Below are 11,818 nucleotides of genomic sequence, written 5' to 3' on the forward strand. Positions count from 1 at the left end.
TCAAAAATCTATGATCTAACGCGTTTATAAAAACCGTTACCATAGAATCGATGTTTCATTATTGTAATAGTTTTCGTCGTGTAAAGTGCTCAGCTCAGCTCAGCTCATCGTGTAAAGCCTAAAAATGCCGGTTTGTGTAGTTAAATGGCATAAAAAACGGCCAAAAACTTGTAGTTTAGTAAACAGTGAAGTTAGTTGAAAGTATTTAAACCTTAATTTTATCAAATTTGTAATAAAAACAATATATAAAAATAATCGATTCTTTTGACGAAACAGCCAAACATCGATCAGTAATCGAATATTCTGTGTATTTAATCTATGGATAGTCTAAGCAATGTGTTAGGCTGTGTAAAAATTACGCGTGGGTGTATTGTGAGTCAAATTTATAGCTGTTGTGTGCAGTATAAGGACATAGAAAAATTTTAATGGTGTTAAATATTTTCGATGTGTGAGTTTACCTCGTCCCCCTCAAAAAACGACAGACAATTTTGTTCGTGAATTTAAGTACGATGCATCTCCATTTTCTAATTCCTCTATGGTATGTACTATGCTTATCTATGATGTCAGATAATAATTTACTCTTTGGTCAATGTCAAGCGCCCATGGACCAATCCACAGACGACAAATGAAGGACCAATCCTTGCAAGCACCAACTTTTTGGGGTATTATTTGGAGCCGTACAAAAAAAACTAATGTCAACGTGAAATTGATATTTGACATATGACAAACGTCAAATAAAGGTTGACATCGTTGACATTTAACGCCGAACTCGAAGTCGACAATTCGACATCGACACCCGACAGTATGTTTTGGTATTTTAAATAAAATAAATTTAGTTTATATTGTTAATAAAATAATACAAATACAATCAGTTCCGAATCTCCTGCGTGTCATATTATCGGTAACAATGCACAGTGCAGTGTAGTTGTAGTATGCTGCGATACAAATCACTATTGTAATTTACGATACGTCGATAATTGTAGCATTGGAGTGTTGCATTTAGAAAATATGCATTTTTACAAGTAAACAACAGTATTAAAACTTAGATCTGCTTAGTATTTAAATAATTATAATCATACTGATACAATGCGTTCGAAAATAATGATTGGGTAAGTCAATATTTATTTCTGTTCACATTGCTATATTGTATAATTGCTCATCTATACTAATATTATAAAGAGGTAAAGTTTGTAAGTTTGTAAGTTTGTAAGTTTGTAACAATTTTTTGAAATGGGGTAATCTTCGGAACTACTGGACCGATTTTAAAAATTCTTTCACCAATAGAATGCTACGTTATCGGAGAGTGCTATAGGCTATATTTTATATTTCTATCATATATAACTACTGAGATATCGCGGGTTTTCTCTTACAGGTCAGACCGAAAAACTTACTTATTCGCATGCGTTGCCTCAACCATTGCATATAACTGAAATAAATGTATGGAGGCTTTTTGAACCTTTAAAAGTTCTACAAAAAAGTCCGCGACACCATATATCTATCTTTTATATTTTAGCAGATATAGTACCTTTAGTACTTTAATAAATTATTTAAATTTTAAACTAAGGTTTACGTCATTATTTACACAACTAAACTTAAATCCTTATCAAAATAAATGATTTAATAATCACAAGGATATTATAGAGATAAGATTTGTCCTTTACAGTATGTTAATTAGTTATATAGTTTCGGAGATAATACAAAATTTCTGAAAGTCGCAGAAATGCCGCTATATGACGCCCCGCGGTTTCAATTACGAGGTTCCCGTTCCCGTGTGAATATGAGGACCAAACATAGCCTATGACACTCGCAAATAATGTAGCTTTCTATTGGTAAAGGAATTTTCCAAATCGGTCCAGTAGATCCAGAGATTACCCCCGACAACCACACAAACTATACCTCTTTATAGTATTAGCATAGAAGTCGTTTGGGAAATTATAGTCTTTTGGTCATTGCACCACGCACAAAAGGCTGGACCAATTTTGCTGAGGGTAGGGATAGGATAGAGGTAGGGAAGGGGTAGGATAGAGGTAGGGTAGGGGTAATTTAGGGAAAGTGTAGGGTAGGGTAGGGTAGGGTACGGATAAGGTAGAGGTAGTGTAGGGTAGGGGCAAGGTAGAGGTAGGGGAAGGATATGGAACGTATAGGGTAGGGGAGGAGTAGGATAGGGGTAGGGTAGGGTAGGGGTAGGGTAGGGTAGGGTTAGGGTAGGGATAAGGTAGGGGTAGGGAAGGGTTAGGGTTAGCGGTAGGGTAGGAGTAAGGTAGGGGTAGGGTAGGAGGTAGATTAGGGATAGATTAGGGGTAGGGTAGGATAGGGTATGGATAGGTTACGGGTAGGGTTAGGGTAGGGTAAGGTGGGGGAGGGAAGGGTTAGCGTCAGCGGTAGGGTAGGAGTAAGGTAGGGGTAGGGTAGGGTAGGGTAGGGTTGGGTAGGTTTACGAGCAGGGTAAGGTAGAGGTAGAGAAGTTTACATCAATTTTTACGCGGACGAAGTCGCGGGCGTCCGCTAGTTTCTATATAATTAATGTATATTGAGTAGTTAATTCTGTGAAAGGTTACTTTAGCGCTTCACTGTGACGTGAGGCCTACTATATACGACAGTGCGAATTCATCGTAGAAGACTTACTCTTATAAGAAAATATAATATTACTAGCGAACATCTGCCACATCGTCCACCGTAACCTTTAGATCTGACTAAGCCGGCCGTCCGGACGTCTATTAACTTACCTTTCGCCAAATTTCATATTTGTATGTCAAGCGGTTTTCCATGTTTTGTGATGAGTGACCTTTGGCTTTTATTTATTAAGTTTAAGATGATATACAGCAGGTAGTATTAAGATGCAACAGGAGTTCCTCCTAAATAAATAAATAAGTACATTTTTTAAAAAATATTGTAAATATTTTACTTTTTTCAAACTATTCATATACCTGGAATCTAAACATAAACTTCTGAATGTATGTTATAGTTTTACCTTTACTGTTTAATCTAAAAGTCTCTTAACTTTACTGAAGGGTAGTAAGCATAATTTCAAAACATTATTTTCTGATGAGGTGACTATTCTAGACAGGTTTACTTAGCTGTATTGGAGGAGGAATTATCTATTTTGTACACTTTGTGCCTATAGTGCATGCCCTAGTTAACCCTAAAGCTACAGTTACCTCAGCCCACTACAGGGACAGGTCTGCTTCCTTGTAAGAGAGGGGATATGTAGCTTTGACCCACCACCCTGTTCTAATTCTGCTCCACTTGGCTATAAATGGATATCATATAGTATAAAATTAAGTTGCATCTGCTGTATGTTCGCTTAGATCTTTTAAATTACTTATCAAATTTTAATGTAGTTTTCAGCAATGGATATTCATTTGTGATGGTTTACATGTATTAGGTAAATACATATTACAAAACCAAATATGCTAGCCTATGTTCTTTTCCAAGGTTCACTTTACCAAATTTCATTCAAATTGGTCCAGTGGCTCAGTTGTGAAAAGGTAAAGGAAACAGGAGCAGGTTGCATCAATCCCCTATTAAAAAGTGGATGCACAATCAGCAATCAAAAAACTTCCCCATTCAAGGAGTGCCAAACACAACTTCTTGGCACTCAATTCTAGTAGTCGCATTTACAAATTCAAGCTTACACTGACACCTTAAGGTTGAATTTGCTCAGAATTCAGGATTTTATTAAATATTGGACTATATTTGAAGGTCTTTAGGTATAATTTTCTTTACCAATAATTCTAAAACCCTCAAAGCAAAATTGGCCAGTTTTTAAGTGAAATTTTCTACATGATCGTGCATCCTTTTATAAGAGTTAAATGGCAGGTCGCTAGTAAATTAATAAATTGATTTAATTCCAGATGTGTGTTGTTCCTGTGTGTGTTGGGTGCAGCGTTTTTAGCTCAGACATACCACGAGATAGCAGATGTGTTTGAGAAGGACGGCTCCCTGACTGACTCTGAGTACTCTTGGTGAGCTACTCTCTCTTTTGTGAACAGTTTCATATGGTGTAGTTCTGTATTGAAATAAATTCTTGGAAACTGTCAGGTACTCTTTCGCACACAAGACAAGATCGCTGTTTCTAAATCTAGACTGGAAATTTTCCTTTTTTTTTTGAACTCCAAACTAACTACTTTGAAAAAACAAAGTATGTCAGCTCCGACGCACAAATGGAGTCTACTCTTTCAGATTAACTGTCTATCTCAATACTCACGCCTGGAAGGTAAATAACGCACAGAATAGGTTGCACACAAAAAAGGTAATGCTGTCATTTGCTCATCAAATTTTACTGCCCATACTTTTTCATACCAGGGGGCTATATTTGAAAAATCGATTCTTAAGGAGTAAACTCCAAACATTCCTTCACTAATAGAAACTAAATCTAACAGGAAGAAACAGGCTATATTTTATCCCCATAGCCTCTTCAGAATGGGAACTGTGCAGGTGAATGTTGCTATTCTTACAAGGAATTGACTATTAATTAAAGTGTTTTCAGATAGCATAGGTACGGTGACAGTTGCCTGTAAGTCGTTCGTAATACGTAGTGTTATTGCGGCAAACTTTCAAGAGTGAATTGAACTGTCATGTACACCATCCTACATGAAACAAACTGCAAAGCTTAAGTTTAATTATCATACTTTAATTTTTCTTTTACATTTCAGGTGTTTTAGGTTAACGTTGAATCTGTATGGATACTCCACAGTCCTGCTGCCATGTTTTTTTCTGTATAAATACCTGGAAAGGACTAACTATTTTGACAAGATTAGTAAGTAACTTCTTAATTGCATGATGCATAGCTTTCTCATAAATAAATTTAGTTCAGTAGACATACTTCATTTCAATACTAGTGCTCTGTAAATGATAAATCAATCAGTTGAAGTAAATAAGATTTCAATATTTTAGCGGTCTACCAAAGAGAGAGTTTTTATGTTTGTGTATTTACCAAATTGTCATAATATGAACATTATAAAATGTGGTTTTTTAGAAGACCCCTCATATCTTTCAAGGACCTATCCAACGATACCCTACATTATGAGATAAATTATTAAAAAAAAATCATCCCCATTTATCATGGGTACCCTAAAAAATATAAATTACATTTTTCTAGTGGTAATAGTGTCTGTGCTAAGCCGCGGACAGACAGACAAACAGACAGACATGCCGAAACTGTAAGGATTCCTCGTGGACTACGGAACTCTAACAAAACATTTAAGTTAACCTCATTTTATAATGTTCATATGACAATTTGATAAGGCAATACACAAGAAGTTATCTCCTTGTACCACATTGTAAAACATAACTCAGTGGATAGATAACATGTGTGGGTTATGTCACTGGTAGCTGCCTCTGCTGCTTATCTGCTGATAATCCATCTTCATCAATCAGTACATTGAATTGATATTAGTTTTAGACTGCTCCTTATCTTGAATGGGCTAATGTTGATGAAATCAGACAGTTATTAGTATCTTTTTAACTAATTTCTCAAGGTGACATTCGGTTCTCGGCGAGTGCGACCTGCGACCGCGACCGGGCCGTACGACCCACTGCTCCAGGCCCACCGTTCGCGCGACTTGGTCTTGGATTTTGTTTAGTGCTCCATAGGTATAAATTCATACTAAGCAGTGGGTCGTGCGACCCACTGCGCGGTTGCAGGTCGCGCTCGCCAAAACCGAATGCTACCTTTATAAAAAAGTATACACAATTATACATAAATATTATGTACACCTGGCGTAAACCACCGGAAGTCAAATCTATCTATGCTTATAATAAAACTGTAACAGGTCAAATTCTGTACATTGAAGACATTTTGACAATTTTAGTTGCAAGGCATCATAATCGATACTGAAGCCAAAAATTTTTTTTTTAATTTTTTGTCTGTCTATCCCTATTTTATTGGCCGGGTGAAACTATTGAATGAATTCAAATTGAATTTGGGACGTTTATTATTAAAATTAGTGGACTATTTATTATATAAAACATGCGAAAATATTAAATTGAATGGGGTTGAAAGATTACATCGAGATTCACGCGGCTAAAGTCGCGGGCGTCCGCTAGTTATATGTATTATGAGTAGTAGCAATGTTATTTACGGTCATAGTAATTAAAACCACCATATCAGTAGCACTGTTGTGTATCAAATTAAAAAAAAATCACTTTTTTGTCAAAAAAACAAAGTCATAAAAGATTCAATATGTTTGATAATAAATATTGAACCTATTTAGATAAGTATTTTATATTTGACATTACAATAAAGCTAAAATATCCATTTAGATTAAAGAATCTTTTTCTTAGAAAAACACTCAACATGTTCATTATCATAACAGCCGTGAAATATTTAGCGTGAAATAGTAATAAAAATAATTGTTTTTTACACTTAGAAACAGTCACACATAATGGTTGAGTATATTAGCTCAGAAAATATTTTAAAACAATAATAAAATGCATTTGGCTTTTATGTGCACCCAGATAAAAGCCACCAAACAAATCCACATAGCGTGTCAGTTTCAGATACAGTTGTAATTGGTTGCAGGCAAGCTGCAATGTGACTTTGAACATATAGCTCCACAACTTGCCTGATTGTCAATGATTTCTGCTCCTAAGTTTGATAATGATTATCTAATTTCATTATAATAAATAATATACATATAGTATAATATTAAAATATGAAGTTTACGGTCACAAGCAAAATGTATAAAATGAAAAATAAATTTTAATTAAGGATTCGATACATACTTAGTCGTACAATTAGTCATTAGAACTCTTAACAGACACGTATTTCAGAGTCCCCCTAGTCTTAAATTTATTATAAAACACGGCTAGACTCACGTGATTCAACGTCTGGGTTTTTGACCCATATGGGGCCCGTACTCATGAGCTGGTTCTTGCACAGTGGTGTGAGACGCACTATACACGAAACGTGCCGCCACACGCGGTCTTTTATAAAAAATTATAATGACACTCACAATAGTTTAAATTATAGAGAAGTACCTTAGTCTGTCGGAACAGTTTAGGTTACTCTAACATCTCTACTCTACTCTACATGCTCTGGATAGTTTGGTCTCCACTGCATAGGTGTTCTTAATCTGCAACGCGCTGGTGCCTTTTTCCCTTGCCCTGCACAGCTAAGCCACAAATAAATTAAATTAAAATGGTGATAATGCCCTGACAAACAGCTTATATCTCCGCACGTTTCCAGCAAATCAAACGTGGCTATCCCGCATGTTGTTCGCGTTTTTCTCGACTCCGGAGAGCATCCCGGAGACCGTGAAGCCTCCGAAGGTCGAGGAGAGCCCGCAGCGGGAGGGCCTCGAGTTAGCCTTCTGTTTCACCGGCCTCATGTGCGCCTACCTCGTATGGGGCTTGCTGCAGGAGAAGATCATGACGCAGGTATGTACCAGACATTCAGCAATGTTGAATGTTTGCAATGTTGAATGTTGTTAATCCTATAAGATAATCTGCCTCGTACCTCGGAATATATGGAGTGCTAAAATATACGTCTCAAGCTTAACCATTTGACCAACGAAGCAGCTAAGGGTAAAAAAGAGGTTTGTGACACTTCCCAATCGTCCGCTTTTGACGTTTTCGCAACTTGAAGCGTTGATAAGATGCAAGCCACTGCAAACTAACCAAAAACTCTTTTATAATGATATTTGTGCTACTTGCTTAAACGCCTGTCGGTATAAGAAGGCCATTCTACTCAAGAGCGATCTTTAGATTACAGTTTACGTACAATTGAGATTGAAGTCTTACTAAGGATTGGGCAGCAATTGAGGGGTTTGGGTAATCAAATCAAAATGTTTGTGAGCGATCACGATAACTTGTTGATAGTCATGTCCTTGGATACCGCGAGTCGTTGAACGTGTGTGGTACTCGTTCAACGACTCGCGGCATCCAAGGTTCAAACCTTACCTTAACCTTTTTGTCAAATAGAACTGGAAGGCTTTTAGAAATTAGGCACTTGTTAATAAATGATAGTAAGTTTTGGGCTTGAATGATACGACGTTACGAGTACTTTGTCTAGATGGTATCCACGGTCTGATGATGCAGCTGGAATGCAAACATTTTTAAGCTTTTTAGTAAGCGATCAAGACACCTTGTCGACAGAACTACGTGATGTCCGACGGCAGCACGCTGCGGTTCAACGACTCGCAGTTCCTGGTGTTCATCAACCGCCTGCTGGGGTTCGTCATCGCGCTGGTGCAGCTGCTGTGCTCCGGCCAGCAGGTCATCGCCGCGCCGCTCTACAAGTTCGCCTACTGCTCGCTCACCAACATCATCAGCGCCTGGTGCCAGTACGAGGCGCTGAAGTACGTCAGCTTCCCCACACAGGTCAGGGCGAGGCACTCCTTTGATATCTGTTCGACGACCGTCTAACATGCGACCAGACGACGTCAAATATTGACAAATGTCTGGCCTGAGACTGTTCTGCCGCCTTTGTCGATATTTTGTCTATTTATCTTGACGTTATATGACGTCGCATTCTATGCACACTGGTGTTCGTCGACCATCCGCTTGGGCTCGCTATCCCACTGGTGAGGCTGCTGTGTCTACCAGCTCCTAGTACCAGCTGCCTGTCGATCATGTGCCTATTATATTTATATATCAAATATTTGTATTCTTATTTTTATTAATCTTTACATCATATTGGCATGCGGTGCGGCGCTGCCATTAAAATCGCCCTTTTCATTGTGTACGACTATGCGCGAGATACCTGCAGGTGATAACTTCCCAATCTAGCGTGATTCTGTAGATTCCTTCGTAGAATTGTTATGGCTGTTATGTCCTTACCCTACTCGTAATGATCCTCGTAACAGAATACGTTATGTTTGTTAACTCCACTAAATTGACACCCCCATGTGACACTATGTCACAAAAAGGCGCTGGATGCAGGTCGCTCAGATAACTTGAAAATTCTTTACACGTATAGTTCTCCAGGTTTCACCTGACCGCCAAACATCAAATTGCAGGTGCTGTCCAAGTCGTGTAAGGTAATCCCTGTGATGCTGATGGGGAAACTGGTGTCCCGGAACAAATACGAGGCTCACGAGTACGGCACGGCGCTGCTGATATCACTCGGAATGGCTCTGTTCCTACTGGGGAGCCGAGACACGGCGGCCTGGGACTCGAGCACCGGCGGGGCCTTCCTCCTGATGCTGTACCTGTTCTGCGACAGCTTCACAGCGTCGTGGCAGGGCGCGCTGTTCCGGCGCCACAAGCTGCGGCCCATGCAGATGCTGTGCGCCGTGAACCTGTGCTCCTGCGCGCTGACGGCGTCGGCGCTGCTGGGCCGGCCCGCGCCGCGACTGATGCAGCATCCGATGTTCCTGTGGGACTGCACGCTGCTGTCGGTCAGCTCGGCGCTGGGTCAGCTGCTCATCTATCGCACCATCGCGCGCTTCGGGCCCGTCGTCTTCACCATCATCATGACTCTGCGACAGGTAACCTAGCGACATTGCTATATATTGAAGGGTAATTCACAAACTCCGTCATGCACATGCATATCGCGTGGCAATGTAATTACTATAATGACATGGCGTTGATCTGATTATTATCCATTATTATGAAAGCTGGAAGGTGGCCATAGGAACTCCGTAATTAAACGATGCAAACCGGACTCGAGTTTGAACTCGTTTGATTCGTCTTGACGAGTAATTTGTCTTCAGATGGTATCCAAGGTCTGATAATAGAGCTGGAAGGTTTCCATAGGAACTAAGTTATAAAACAACATAACTCCACCGAGTTTGAGCTCATACGATATGTTTTGACGAGTACTTTGTCTCTACATGGTATCCTCGGTCTGATGATGCAGCTTGAAGCAAAAAAAACGATTTTTTGTGTGTGTGTGTGTCAGGCGGTGTCGATCCTGGTGTCGTGCGTGGTGTTCGGGCACGCGGTGTCGCCGGCGGGCGCGCTGGGCGTGCTGCTGGTGTTCGGCGCCGTGCTGCTGCGCGTGCGCTGGCGGAGCACCCGCCCGCCGCCCGCGCGCCCGCCGCCCGCGCCGCACGACCCGCCCGCCCTCTAGCGCCGCGCCTGCGGCACGTGCAGGAAGAGGCCACTTCATTACGTGTAGTTCTCTCCACTCTATCTCGAAATGTGAATTCACCAGATAATTGGATATTTGAATTTCTTCGAAGAACATTAAGAAGAGTTACAGTTTAGTGCTGCAAGTACGTAAATAAGAAATGTTCGGCTCTATTCCCGCCCCTAGCATAGATCTTCTTGCTTAATTTAAGAAGTACCCTAACTTTTTGAATGAAGCAATCAATTTCCTATAAATACTTAAGTTATATTTTGTCTCAAACGCACAATTAATTTATTTACCCTCTGTTTTAAAATAACATCATTCTTGATAAATATTTTAGAGATGTTTTAATTTATACAATGTAAGAAATTATAATATAATTGTTGTCTTTTAAGTTTATTAAAACGGAGTTTTTCGACTGACAAATCAACCACATTTTCCGCGTGTTTGATTACTTTACTCGACTACTCTCGAAGGGGTACTCCCCGAAACTTAGCGTCAGTGTTGTGTGTATACGTATTCGTTAATTGTAAGTTCCTTCAATAAGAAAGAAAGTAACCATTTTAATGATAATTATACATACAGATCAGCCTGTTAGTTATGTTACTTGGTGTATAACTGATATAATAAAGATAGAGATTGACAGACTGTAAAATTGAGCCGAGTTGTAATGATCAATGATCATTACCTAACGACTTGTGGTAATGAATAGTTGTGTGTAATGGTTTGAGGGTTTGTATTGAGTATATTATGGAACGGAGTAGAAAAAGTACATTGTACAATAGGTATAAAACACAGAATAACGATGTTCCAGAATGAGCATTCACAAGCAACGTGGTGAAGCTGGTGAAATCCATAAAAAAGTCACGCGTCTCCTTGGCATCCGCAAATACAAAATTTTTCATAATGTGTATTTCAAAATTTAACACTAACAACAATTACGTAAATTAATATAATAATCAATAATTACCAGTAAAAAAATACTTCATCTTATTTATTTAGTTTTGTAAACAGTTTTTTTTATAGGTTTAAAAACACGCTATTTTTCTTGAATAATATTGAAAGTTACTGATGCGACGCTTCGTGTCGTACTGACTCGAGAATGTATTCGTTTTTGAATTTTGTATTTGGAGCGGCTACGACACTGTCAGGTATTTTTCTTTAATCTGTGGTATAGAACTGTGTATTTTTCTACTCCGTTCCTTAATTTAACTAAATTAAGGAACCTTTACTTCGTCCCTTAATATACTCAATACAATTATATATATATTTATTTTAGGAATATAAAATACTCGAATTAAATAAATAAAGTAAGTATATGTTGTGACTACTTAGTAGTCTCTTGATGTGGTAGGTGTTTTGTACTGCGATGTACATATCTGACTTATTGAATATTATTGTAAATGTACCTACGGATGTATTGCAATCAAATTGTACATAAATATTTACAACATAATTATTGTCTTTTTAATTTTTTCTCATTTTGAGTTTGCTTATCTTGAAAACTATTTAGGTCTGGAAGTAGTTGCAAACATGGCTCAGTATTTGATTTAAGTATACTTACTTATATATCTACTTGCAGTGGCGTGCACTTCATACATGCATTAAAGTACTGCATACCCGGAGAGATGTTTTTCTTAAGACTAATTAAATGCAGATTTTTCCAGTATGGTTAAACTTTCTTACTAGTGCATACCCTGATTGACAAACTTATGCACGCCACTTGATACTTTACCCGTTACCACCTTGTTAAACTTTTTTGTCTTTCATAAAAATATTTTCAATAGTACAAAATATATTTCC

At 38.5% G+C, this 11,818-nt stretch overlaps 1 protein-coding gene across 1 annotated transcript; it reads left to right on the top strand.

The window, feature by feature from the left end:
- Positions 1–746: 746 nt before the first annotated feature.
- LOC112043841 (adenosine 3'-phospho 5'-phosphosulfate transporter 1) lies at positions 747–11,471 on the top strand. Its single transcript, XM_024079458.2, has 7 exons — positions 747–1,109; positions 3,855–3,965; positions 4,656–4,759; positions 7,190–7,380; positions 8,098–8,322; positions 8,961–9,431; positions 9,845–11,471. Exons 1-7 carry the CDS (start codon positions 1,087–1,089, stop codon positions 10,013–10,015), a joined length of 1,296 nt encoding a protein of 431 aa, XP_023935226.2. The 5' UTR covers positions 747–1,086; the 3' UTR covers positions 10,016–11,471.
- The last annotated feature ends 347 nt before the right edge of the window (positions 11,472–11,818 follow it).

This window comes from Bicyclus anynana, chromosome 22 (assembly GCF_947172395.1).
Source record: "Bicyclus anynana chromosome 22, ilBicAnyn1.1, whole genome shotgun sequence".
Lineage (NCBI taxonomy): Eukaryota > Metazoa > Arthropoda > Insecta > Lepidoptera > Nymphalidae > Bicyclus > Bicyclus anynana.

Excerpts from the sequence above, each read along its gene's own strand:
- LOC112043841 (XM_024079458.2), top strand. The coding sequence starts at position 1,087 with ATGCGTTCGAAAATAATGATTGG. Across the intron at positions 1,110-3,854 it reads CGTTCGAAAATAATGATTGG|ATGTGTGTTGTTCCTGTGTG; the intron begins GTAAGTCAATAT and ends ATTTAATTCCAG. Across the intron at positions 8,323-8,960 it reads ACGTCAGCTTCCCCACACAG|GTGCTGTCCAAGTCGTGTAA; the intron begins GTCAGGGCGAGG and ends ATCAAATTGCAG.